The sequence below is a fragment of the Zootoca vivipara genome, chromosome 12, assembly GCF_963506605.1.
Source record: "Zootoca vivipara chromosome 12, rZooViv1.1, whole genome shotgun sequence".
Lineage (NCBI taxonomy): Eukaryota > Metazoa > Chordata > Lepidosauria > Squamata > Lacertidae > Zootoca > Zootoca vivipara.
In genome coordinates this window covers 21,450,808-21,463,590 of record NC_083287.1, presented here as the reverse complement: position 1 = coordinate 21,463,590, position 12,783 = coordinate 21,450,808, and the positions used below count along the sequence as shown (strand labels likewise).

At 41.8% G+C, this 12,783-nt stretch overlaps 1 protein-coding gene across 1 annotated transcript in view; it reads right to left on the bottom strand.

Moving 5' to 3' along the window:
- Positions 1 to 9,106: 9,106 nt before the first annotated feature.
- COLQ (collagen like tail subunit of asymmetric acetylcholinesterase) overlaps positions 9,107 to 12,783 on the bottom strand; it is a 41,871-nt gene continuing 38,194 nt past the window's right edge. The window contains exon 17 of the mRNA XM_035130299.2: positions 9,107 to 11,499. Coding sequence (XP_034986190.2) covers positions 11,430 to 11,499 — 70 coding nt within the window. The 3' untranslated portion in view covers positions 9,107 to 11,429. The remainder of the gene's footprint in view (positions 11,500 to 12,783) is intronic.

The window sequence follows — 12,783 nt, the reverse complement described above, 5'->3', positions numbered from 1 at the left end:
GCCCTGCTTTTAGCCACTGGCACAGAAGTCAACAGGATTACTCCAAACACAGTCATATAGAGGCTGGCGCAAACAATGTAACAAAGCATAATTCAAAGATCCCTCCAAAAGTTCCCTCCTAAAACAACTGCCAAGAACCTGAGGGAAAACTATACGTATACACCAATACATAACATACCCTGACTTTGATAAATACCCAAGATGGCGAGCAGGGTCATAAATGTGTGATTCAATAGAGCAGCCTTTCTACACCTTGGGTCCTCAGATGTTGTTGGACTACAACTCCCATCATTCATAGCCAATATGGCCAGCACGTCAGGGATGATGGGAGCTGTAGTTTAATAACATCTGGGGTCCCAAGGGCAATAGAGAAACGTTCAGCCAATAGCCTTATTTTTATTTTGAACTTCTGGTGCTCACAATGTATCATTTCCCATCATTTATTTAGATATCTGTTTTGAATATTTGTTGATAAGATAGTTGCAACTTAAGAAATTTCAGTGAGGTAATATTTGGGGCAGGGGAACCCAACTTTGAATTTCTCTGTTTGAATGCACAGCACCTAGATCTCTGAGGCACTTTACAAATGTTGTTGTTGAGATTCCGGGTGAGGGAATTTCTCACTTGTGCCATCATCGTACCTTAATCCCCTCTGCAGCAATGCAAAAAATTAAAGGAAAGACTTCCCTAATCCTCTAAATTCACTACGTGCATTGGCTGTTATTTTAGATAGGTCATAACATTTGAGCTGCAGCAGGGGGCATGTTTTCCAGTTATCTCTTCATCATTCCCAAGTGAAAATCCAAGATGGAGGATCTTTCGCTATTTGTTTAGGCCTATAGAGTCTGGTTTATGTGACCAAACTGAATTAGGTAGATTAAGAGGGCCTGTGCAGAGATGATCATGTGATATGTTCCCCATGTACTCTGCTCTCATTGCCTCTCTTTATATCCACCATTCTCGCCACTTCCAGTAGCTTGACAAGAGGTAAATTTCGAGTTGAAAGCTAGGAACAAAACCCTTCCCCTGTGGGGTTTGTTTGTTTGTTTGTTTGTTTTAGGCTTTAAGTGGCACTCAGTCTGCATCTGCTTACAGCAACAGCTGCCCATCATTTTATAGCAGGCACTTGTGCCAACAGCATTTTATTTTGCGTGTTTCCATTTTGTCATTTTTTCCTCAGAACATCACCTTATCTTCAGCTCCCCCCCCCCTTGAGCAGGTTGGGTCTTCCTGGAATGGTCAGTTTCTCTCTTCCAGCAAACACACAAAGAGAGATATTCTGAAAAGTAGCATTTTTTTTATAATGCCGGGCCTCTAGAATGCCTATTTTGTTTGTCAAATGACGTTGCCTAGCAGTTGGCGGCATGGAAGCCATTTTGTATATAGACTGTGCAAATAAACACAGCCGTCTGCCTAGCGGACAAAATGGCTGGTTCTCTTAACTCTGCTAAGTGTCAGCGTTTTAGAGGATAGCTGAAGTGTTTTGAGGTTCAAAAGAATAATGAGGGGTCCCTTTCAGCTGAACTACAAGCACGCTTCAAGTGTCAGCTAAGTGGTTAACATGTGTCACTGACTTGTGTCACATGAGCAACAGTGAATTGCAATTAGCTGTATGTCCTGGCGCATTTCTGTCATCTGACTCCCTTAAAAAAAGAAAAGAAAAAAAGGCTGGTAGATACGTATTCTCAGGGATTTGAGCAGCAAGGGCAAAAACCCAGTAATCTTTAAAGACTCTGATTGTTCATGTAAATAATGTTGTAGACCAGTTGAGACTTCCTGCAAAGTGCATTTCTATTCTAAACTGTATGAACAGTGGACTTTTGCACAAGACATAAGAAGCTTCCAAAACTGTACTGTGTGTGAATTGCTGTCGGCATGTTTGACTTGCACTCTGTATATCTTTGTAGAGTACATGCCTGTTGTGTCTGAATGAAGAACAAAAGGTTTTACTAGAGTTACCCCCACCCCACCCCACAGGAGTCCCCAGTATGTGCTGTGTTGATTTGATGTTTTGTAATGTTTCCTTTTGACAACACAGGTAAAGTTACCAGAAGACAGCCTGAAGGGCATAGTGGCATATATCACGAGACTGACATCATGACATTCTCATGATTCGTTACACGGGAATGGCAAATGTTTTGAGACTGGCTATACCGACGGATCACAGCAGGGGTCTTGTTCTTAAAAGAAATATTCCTTTAATATATATATATATATCAGAGAATAACTTATCCTAGTAGAAGTCATGGTAGGAAAACTATAAAATTCTATTTATTATTACCACTCCCTCTCCCTTCATTTGAACATGTTGCATGGCTTGGGAAATGGTCAACACTTATGCAATTACTAGGCACTGGGTACAATCCAGAGATTTTTTTTTATTAAAAAAACACACACCGGCGTTTCCCCATTGACCACACCGACATGTGGAATGCACTCTGCAATGCTTTGATGATGACAATAAAACTTCCTTTGATTTTATTGTGTCTAAATGGCGGTGGTTATTTCTTCTCTGCAGTGGCGCCCGCGCTGTGGGACTCCCTCCTCTCAGATGTCAAGGAAATAAACAACTTAACTGACTTTTGTTCAGGGGGAAGCTTTTAATGTTTGATGTCGTGTTTTAATTTGTTGGAAGCCACCCAGAGTGGCTGGGGTAACCGAGTCAGATGGGCGGCATATAAATAATTTTTATTATTGTTATTGTTATTTTATTTTATTTCACTTATCTCCCTCCAATGAATTTAAACCTGCCTCCACAAGAGCCTCATCTTGTGTCAGGGACTTTATGCTTAGAAATGCTTTGGTAATGGAATGAAGCCCTTAGTATGCTTTATGCTAAATACTGTTAGAATTAGAGATTTGGGCTAACCAAGGTTCATCAGGCACCTTAGATGTGCAACACGAGGTATCCAGAGCTGTCACTTTAAATAAGGGGTCAGCAACCTTTTTCAGCCGTGGGTGGACGTCCCTCAGACCATGTGGTAGGCCGGACTATATTTTTTTTTGGGGGGGGGGGAATGAACAAACCCCTATGCCCCCACAAATAACCCATAGATGCATTTTAAATAAAAGGACACATTCTACTCATGTAAAAACACGCTGATTCCTGGACCGTCAGCTGGCTGGATTGAGAAGGCGATTGGGCCGCATCCGGCCCCCGGGCCTTAGGTTACCTACCCCTGCTTTAAATGGTTGTATTTTGCCCTTTTGTTGCCTAAGAAATTTGCCACCAAGCTCTGTGACAAGCAGTGGGAGCAAGGGAAGGCACCCGTGACAAACTCCAGTTGAAGAATGTCCTGTCAGCAAAGAGGGAGATTCCCCGTGAAATTAAACTGTCTTTTGAAGTCTTCAGTTAACAGCTTCTGCGGCTGATCAGCATTAGTGCTCCCTGGCTTACGCTGGGGGAAGTGTAATGGGGAAAGATGGACTTTGCTGCTTGCAAAGCGCTGATAAGAGCAGCAGAACAGTAAGAGAAGGGCAACGAAATGGCTCCCGAACATACCAGCAGATTTATAGATTTATTTAAGATTGCCGGCTTCAGGGTTAAGAAGCTTCACATATATATTTAGTGATTATTGGAGTGGGCTGCTGGACAGAAATAAGAGATTAAACCTTTAAGAGATTAAACCTTGTGTAGACAAAACCAAAGCGTGGCCTATAGTTTCAGTGTGACTTCCTATCTTTCTTATTTATTTGCAGGTTTTGTAAATAGCTTCATAACCAAAAGCTACCAAAAAGGTGCACAGTATAATCAACTCAGTAAACTAAAACCATTTCTACAATTATTTCATAAAATGATTAGGTCACACTTTAGGGAAGGCCTTCTTAAACCAAAATAATGTCTTCAATAGCCACCTAAATATCAAATTGTGAGGATTTTTTTTAAAAGGCAAATTGCTGCAGAAATATGGAGAACTAAACTTAAGATTGGGAAAAATGAGAAATGGAAAGAACCAAAATCGACAGATTTGTCCATCACTAGTGATACCTCAGCTAGGAATGAAGCCCCCAACTAGTCCCCACCTTTTCAGGAAATAGTTATAGTGTGGTGTTGTTCCCTGATATTTTCACTATGGGGCAGTCTTCACCAACTGTAGGAGCAGCAGACACTGATGAATAAGGGGGAAAGGGGGCAAAGATGGCATCTTAAATTCTGTCTAGCCATAAGTGAAGCTTTAGTTAGGGTGATAAATTTGCAGATGTGTTCACAGTTTCACCATTCCTTGCTGCATAATAATAATAATAATAATAATAATAATAATAATAATAATAATAATAAGCCACCCATCTGACTGGGTTGCCCCAGGCACTCGAGGCAGCTCCCAACAAAGTACAGTGGTACCTTGGAAGTCGAACGGAATCCGTTCCGGAAGTCTGTTCGACTTCACTTTCAGAAACTAAAGCGCGGCATCTGATTGGCTACAGGAAGCTCCTGCAGCCAACCGGAAGCCCCGCTGGACATTCGGCTTCCAAAAATAGTTTGCAAACCAGAACAGTCACTTCCGAGTTTGCGGCGTTCAGAGCCAAAACGTTCGAGAACTAAGCTGTTCGAAAACCAAGGTACAACTGTATTCATAACGCAATAAACATCAACCTGTCTCTCTGTCTCTGTGAGTTTATTAATTACATTTCAATCCTACCCTTCATGAGAACACAAGATGAGCCTGCTGGACCAGGCCAATGCTTCATCTAGTCAGGCATCCTGTTCTCACAGGGGCCAACCACATACCTGTGGGAATCCTGCAAGCAGGACCTGAGCTTAGTAGCATCATTCTTCCCCACTTGTGATTCCCACTGCCTCTGACAGTGGAGGTAGAACATAGCCCTCCTGGCTAGTAGCCATTCCTCCCAGATGAGCGCAGTTAAACAGTAAAACTACTAGTCCTACAGCAAGAGACTCAGCTGGTTCTATGTGTATCCAGATGCATGCTCATTTCAGGATGATGTGCAGAATTGCATGTCTATCTCTTCTGCTAGGTGAGAATGCTGGCTTGAAAAATACAGAGAATACCAAGCAGCAGTAATAGTGAAGAAATCTGGTTGAAGGCAGAACCACACTCTGCAAAACTAGTCTTGCAAGCGGTTTCTTCCAAATAACCTAGGAATTGCCCCGAGGGTGTTGAGGAACTAAATCAATGTTGCTAACTGCTTGGAGCATCAAGGATGGGGTTATTTCTAGATTAGAGACCCCAGTGCCACCCAGTCAGCTATGGAACTAACCAATGGCATTGGCAACAAAATGTTGCGGTGTGGAGCGCTCCTTTTCAGGGTTTCGGCCACAGTCCTGTTTATTATTCTCAAGCTATCCTCTCCAATTTTATGATTTCGCTCTCTCTCAAAAGTCAGCATTCTGTGCTCGCTCATTTGGCTGTTTTTTGTTCCCTCTCCTTAATAGTTGACTGGGTTGTGCTTTTGGCAATGCAACATGTGTCCAAAGATGGAGAGGTCTCCCTTGGCAATATGTGGGCAATATGCCTGGCACATTTTGTGGAAAAGCTTGGGATCCTAGAAATGTGCGGGGTGGGCAATGTTGAGCTGGACAGCCTAATGGTCAGGGACTACAGCACACTGATCCCAAATAGCTCCATTCCTATGCCTGATACTAGGTGAAGCAGACTAAGCAATGGAACATTTTCTGTTTAACGCCTTTGGCACAGAATTCGAGGTAGCATATTGTAGAACTTGGTTGCCACCCATTGGTATGTGCAGATGCAAATAGATTTGAAAAGCATGCGGATATTTCCCCCCTTCCCTTTTGCCTCTTGTCTTCGCCAGCACTCCAATTGTGGCTTTCTGCCAACCCTGCCCCAATTAATTTAGCATCTGTTTTCAGGGTTGATATTGTCCGCTCGTATCTCATCTTCAGAGACTAGACATGCCTCAAATATTTTCCAGTAGGTCATGGTTTTCCACTTGGTTTTCGCTTAACAGCTGGCATCTAGTCTCCATCGTGCAACCGAGAAGCAATTTATCATGGTTAGGTCTTGCTGCGTCTTCTGTAAGGCACAATTTCCAATTCTTTCCCTGTAACTCAATATCAGAGAAGCTCAGGTATATCACACTGAAATTGATACCCAACAACAACTTTCCAACCCACCATCTATTAGGCGAATTCCATCAAACCACAAAGCTCAACAGAATGGCAATAAGGATAAAGTTACCTGTTTATTTGACCGAAATAAGCGTTTAGAGTGCTGTAAATGCTATTCTGACACTGTTGTGGATTTATCTGACCTTTGTGTAGGCCAGGCTGTGAGGTGGATTCCCTTTTTTTTTTACTACAAGTCTCTTGGTTGCCTAAATTATGGAAGGAGACAAGCTCTGGGACGCTGCCACAGCTCACCTCTCTAAATAAAGTGCGGAAACTTCTGATCATCTGCCTAAGTCAGGATTGTTAAGTATGTGTCCAAGCCTGGATTTAGCATGCAGCTAGGGCAACGCTGAACGGGTGTCCCTTCAGAGGAGAAATCATTCCATTCTGAAGTGCTGACAGTATGGAAAATCCTCATTAGGTTACGCCACAATGCTTCTTCTCCCAAGCTATCTTAAAGCAAAATACGGGACAGAGAAATCTGAGCTATCTCACAACTTAAGGGATCTGGGCTGGATGGTGTGGACCAACTGCCATATCCCATGGCTTCACTACAAATATTATGGGTAATTAAAGAGCAGCAACAACACTTGAGTAATTTTTGGGATATCTCTTGGTGGGATGTGTTTCTTGAGAATGAAAAAGGAATCGCACGGTCAGTTCCTCAAAGGTTTTGGTTGCTTCCACACCAGCCCCTATCTCCTCAAGGATCATCCTTTGTATGGATGCTGTAGTAGAACAAGTGACTGAGCAATGTTCTTTGTCAAACCATTGCAGTACTGTGTTTTCCGTGAAGCTCTCATTTTATCACACTTTCTGCTGCTGCTGACACAGTTACAGCTGCAACAGTCCATCCTGTGTACACAAGTTGCTGGAAAAGCAAAAGAAACTAATGGGGAAGAGAAGCATAAATAACCAAGTTATTTTCCCCCCCTCTGATTTCTTTCCATAAATTAAATAAAATAAATCTGTAATGTAATTTCCAGTAGGAGTGCATTCCCTTAATCCAATTTCGATTGGCTGACCCTATCAGACACAACATCTCCTTTGCTGAACAAATTGGCCATAGGTCTTCTCTCTTTACTGGCTCAGTGATCACAAATGCAATCAAAACATGCCACAAGACTTTTTTCCTCCAGCCTGTTAGAACTTGGAGTGTTGCCAGGCACCAATATAGAAATGAGAAGGGGGAGAATAGGACTTCATTGTGCACATCTCTGGGGGTACTGTACAAATACATTAACCTTAGAAATGAGACAGAAGGGGAGAGGGAGGTCAATTTGCATTTACCACTAACCCCCATTTTCTAATTTGAGCTGCTTTGTCTGGGCAAAGTAAATTGCGGAGTTCCCTAATGGATCTAGCAGACATCCGCTTTCACTACTGGTGAACTGACAAAGACTTCACATTTCACATTTGTCTTCTTCACACCGTCTTTCTGCCAGCAGCACATAGCGAAGGTTCAGTAACTTGAGCCCTTAATCAAATGTTTCCCGGGAACATGTAATTACTCTGCAGCAAATGGCTCAAGGAAACTGCTGCCTGTGTTTTCCCAACCTGGTGCCCTGCAGCAACTAGCAGAACCTCTAGCCTTTCCTTAACCATTCCTAGAGAGGCCAAGTGATTAGGAACCTTTGAGTGCAAACCATGTGTTTTCTACTACTGGGTGACACTAAGGACATAGCTAGTTCCTTTGCTTTTTGAAGAAATTAAAATAAAAACTGCTAATCTAATCATATGATGCAAATACCAAACGGGTATTTGTATCATGAGTGAGGACAAAATTTGGCGCCCCCTCTAAATATTTCTTCTTTTCACAATAATTGAATAGGCTCCTGTATAAATATAGGTGTTATTATACCTGTAAGAGTTCCTATATACCTGGAACTCAGCATGGGCGCCTCCCTTGTTCTCTTATAATGGCAATGCCGACCACCTGAGAGGTGCTGGAACTGAGTTCCAGCAAGTTCTGGCTGAAAAAAAGGGCCATTGTTGTTGTTGTTTTGTGCCCTCTTGGCTCAGTGCCCTATGCACTGGAACTGCCCGCACCACCCTAAATCCAGGGCTTTTTTTTCAGCTGGAACTTGCTGTTTTGGTACCTCTGAGGGGGGTGCCATTGCTGTTCTAAGAGAACAAGAGAGGTGTTTATGGTGAGTTCTGGCACCTCTTTCTCTATAAAAATAGCACTGGCCGTGCCACTTCCATGCTGGAACACAGCAGGGCGGCAGGGCAATCTTCCATTTCTCTCACAGAACATCTAAGGACACAGGCCCATAGCTGTCAAGTTATCCCTTTTTTTTAAGGGGCATTCCTTATGCTGAATAAGCTTCCTCGCGAGAAAAGGGAAAACTTGACAGCTATGCACAGGCCGCAGGCCACGCCCACTTCATCTACTGCTCCAAGACCTGCCCGGGGCTGCCATTGCTCAGCGGTGAGTTGGGAGGGAGCCAGAAAGGAATCTAGTCTACTCCTCCCTCCCCCCCCCTCCTCTGTTCAAGTTTACACAGTATGGACACCAGGGCTGGCTCAAGACATTTTTGCACCTGATGCAAATGACCAAATGATGCTCCCCTCCCCGGCAGGGTAGAAGGGATAGGCGTAGATCTGTATCAGGAACAAGGAGGGAATATAGATGCACATCGGGATCTGCTGCCCTTGTGGATCCTACCGCTTGAGGCGGTTTCTTCGCCTTGCCTCATGCATGTCCTGATGGACACACCCTGTTTCTTGCTTCTGCACACACAGTATGCAAATCACCCCCAAGTGGTCATGCAAGTTAGGGTCATTGGGCATGTTCCAGGGAAAATTCAGCACACTGAAGGCTGCTGAAATTAAGAGTGGAATTAAATGATGTCCTGTTGAGCTCCATGGACTTATGTTTCCTTAAAATTCACAATACTGTAAGCAATTCAGATAAGAAATCCATTCCAATTAACTCACTGTCTTTTGTTTTTAAAACTCTTACCACATTACTTTAGCATAAATCTGCATTCACACTGTAATCCACGCACCTATACATGTGGTAAAAATGTCTGCATAACTGTTGGTTTTACTTTAATTTTTATTATAATTGTACAGTATCTTTCTTATTCAACTCCTATGGAAGTAACAGAACATAACAACGATAGCTGTTGTTATACATGGGTTCATGCACTTCAAACAAACATTTTAGGCCGTTAAAGAAAAGGGAAACAGGAATATTGACAGTTATGAAAAGAATGTCCTATCTTAATTCTGTTAAACCTGAATCCACACGTCACTGTATGAAGAATTTACTCAGAGGTTTATCTAAATTTAAGGTAACTTCCATGTGTATCTAACTCAGTATACTTCCCGCATGAAATTTGCTCTTTAGTATCTGTTAGAAAGGAAATAAGTAATTATCTCAAATGCTTTCAAAGATAACATAACCATCTCTGACCAATCCACTTGGAATATATATATATAGATATAGATATATATGCATATATACATACAAAATCTATACAACATGTAATCTGAATAACAGGCTATGGGATGACTCCTATCTGCTATACAAATAGGAATATATACACAAGTGGCTGTGTTCACATTAAACCATGGTTTAGCATGACAAACAGAAGCTGGAAGGATCCTTTAGGCATGTGTGCTTTCCCTCCCCTCTCTACCTTTGATTAGCCTGAGAGGAGGATTTCAGCAGCGATTAATTTCAGTTCCTCTTAAACTCTGCTTGTTCTGTAATATGAACTGGAGATCATGGCTTATCAATAACCCAGGGCAGTTTCAAAAAACACCCAAACTCAAACCATGGGTTATAAAACTGGCTTGTTTAAACTAACCATAGTGCGAACCACGATCCCCAGTTCACGTGCAATGGAAACCTGAGATTACGAGAGAGTAAACACTGCTTAAGTCCTCCTTCAGACCATGCAGACAGGAAAAGGGAGGGAATGTGTGAGCCCAACAATCACCTGGGCTCATTTCAGCTCATGCAGGTCACACAAAACCATGATGATGTAGGAACGTGGCCAATAATGCTAACTGTTGTACAAAGCTGAGCCTGGAAAGCAATTTCTAGGTAGAAACCAGTAGAACTGAGTATCAGCTCCATGAGAAAGCAAGCAACACTTCCTGGCATAACAACTAAAATGAAAGTTGATGGTAGCAGTTTTGCAACAATAGTCTCTAAGGCAATTCTAAGCTTTTCAAGGTGCAGACCTCCATTCTGTTGTATAATTCAGAATGCAAATTTCAGGCGTATTAGACACAGGATATAGTGTTATAAGCTTTAGAACTTGGCAGGAACGTGGCATAAGGGGCAGTAGGACATTGTTTTCAAGAGCTTGTCCCACATGAGTCAATCATCCCAAAGTAATAATCTGATGCTGAAGAATTGGTGAATCAGTCCTTAATCTCCCAATGTAGATTGATGCCTTTCCAGAGCTTTGAAAGTTTATCCCTCTAGTCGGTTTGCCTTCATTATATACAAGTGTTGACTCCCTTTTGAATTCTTCCATTTCAGTCACCCTCGATATATTTCAATCTATTTACATCTCTCACATGGTTATACAATTTCTGTTTCTAAGGCTATATCGACTTAACCTGGGAGTACAGTACTTCCAAGCTGGCATACATAGAATTGCAGTGTAAATAAAACTAATCAGTTCCTCGATCTGGTTCTCTTCCATTTAACTAACAGTGCCATCCTATGCATCTCTTTTCAGAAGTAAGTCCCAGTAGGTTTAATGGGACTTACCCCCACATAAGTGCTCATAGGTTTGCAGCCTAATTGCCCTAAGTCAATATATACAAACCCGGGACTTCTAACTTGAATACATGATTAATTCATGCAGCTAAAGCATGTACAAAGTTCACATGGTAATGAAGGGGGGGACCCTAAATAGTCCTTATAAACACTGCAACCAGAATATGCTTTGTGTTTATACTGGGGAAAAAAATAAAAAACAAAAACAAAAACACCCGAAGAGCTTATCTGTAGGACTAGGAGTGCCAGTTGAGGTATAATTGTGTTTTTATGAAGTAAAATACAGTATTCCGGTTATTTGGTTTTCCTGTTGTACAGGGGAACTCCTGTAAGCAGCCATGGAAAAGGTAAGTCTTAACTGTGAATGTTGCGTGACATTTCTCTACTAAGACAGGATTCAGTGGTCCTATTTTCTTCCAGTGTGAGCCAATTTAAAAACGCATCTCCAATCAGCATGAGCAGCAGGACATTGGGTTATTTTTTTATCATAGAGATGGGTTGCTTGTCTATTGCTCAGTCTTGGGTTGATGGTAGCATAGCACCTGATGTATGGATGTCGTATGTGGGATACTCATATATCACAAGGCTCACTTTTCATGTAAAGTATCGACACTCTGTAGAGTCAATATTGCAAAACGAAGTGCATCGTAATTTTCCGTAAGACCTAAGACAGAAGATGAACACACACCAGTCATTATTACACATGACACTTTTTTTCACCAGTTGATTTTAATATCTAATTTCTATCAGGGCGTCCACAGCGAGGCAAATACATTAGACAAGAGGGATGTTCAAAAAAGGCCGCACAAAGACATTTGCGGCACAAAATAAAGTACAATTTGCAATAACATTGCCAACTGAACACTTCATCAATACAGTCTAATATCAAGCTTTGTTTTAACCTATATCTCATTATCCATCCAATTAACAGGATGCTCAAAGGTTATTTGCAAGATTCACAAAGCACAATTATCACAGCTGCTGCCATGTCTGGAAATTTGATAACCCTGAAATAAAGGCCTTGGTTTTCAAAATCTTGACCAAATACCAACCTTTAACGTGTATATATTTTATGATTGCTTTCCTAAAATGTCTGTTTATCCAGTCCCATTGATGTAAAAGGCGCTGTAAGGAGTTAAATTACATCCTGAGAGCTAATACAGAAGAGGGTTTACAGAACTGACTCTTGTGCTTTCTTTATTCCTGCCAATTAACACATTACTCTTTCAGGAGCCAAGAAAACTCTGAAGATAATTTCATTTGCAAATGGAATGTTTCCTGTAAGATCGTAATGATACCTGACAGCATGACACAGCTACAGCTATTGCAGGTAAAATACTACTGACCAGAAGAAGCTATTAATACCAATGCATGCAAGTCAGATTACAAGCAAACAAAGGCCTCAGCTAAAGTCACATTTACATCATACATTTAAAGTGCATGGCTTGCCCAAAAGAATCCTGGGAACAGTAGTTTTCTAAAGGTGCTGGGAATGGTCGTTCTGTGAGAGGTGAACTACAGTTTCCAGGATTCTTTGGGGGAAGTCATGTACTTTAAATGTATGGTGTGGATGTGACCTCAATATCCTGCTGGACTAAAGGAAGCACTACAGCTCTGTACCACACAAATATGTTTTTATCTCACTCCGGTGTACAACTGATGGCTAACAGCAACCACAGCCTTAGGTAGCTCTTTCTAATTCAAGTGCAGACCTCATGGGTGCCTAAATTGGCCGGGGAGAGAATCTGCAAACAGCAGAGACGTCCTACACTTGCACAAAAACAAAGGTGGCCTCTCCATCTGCTCCAGTTAAAATTTATGCATCCCTGAGTCTCTCATGACTCTTGGGGATATTCCCAACAGCAAAAGATAATTGTAAGTACAGTGGTACCTCTACTTACGAATGTAATGCGTTCCGAATGCACATTCGTAAGTCGAAAAAAATTGT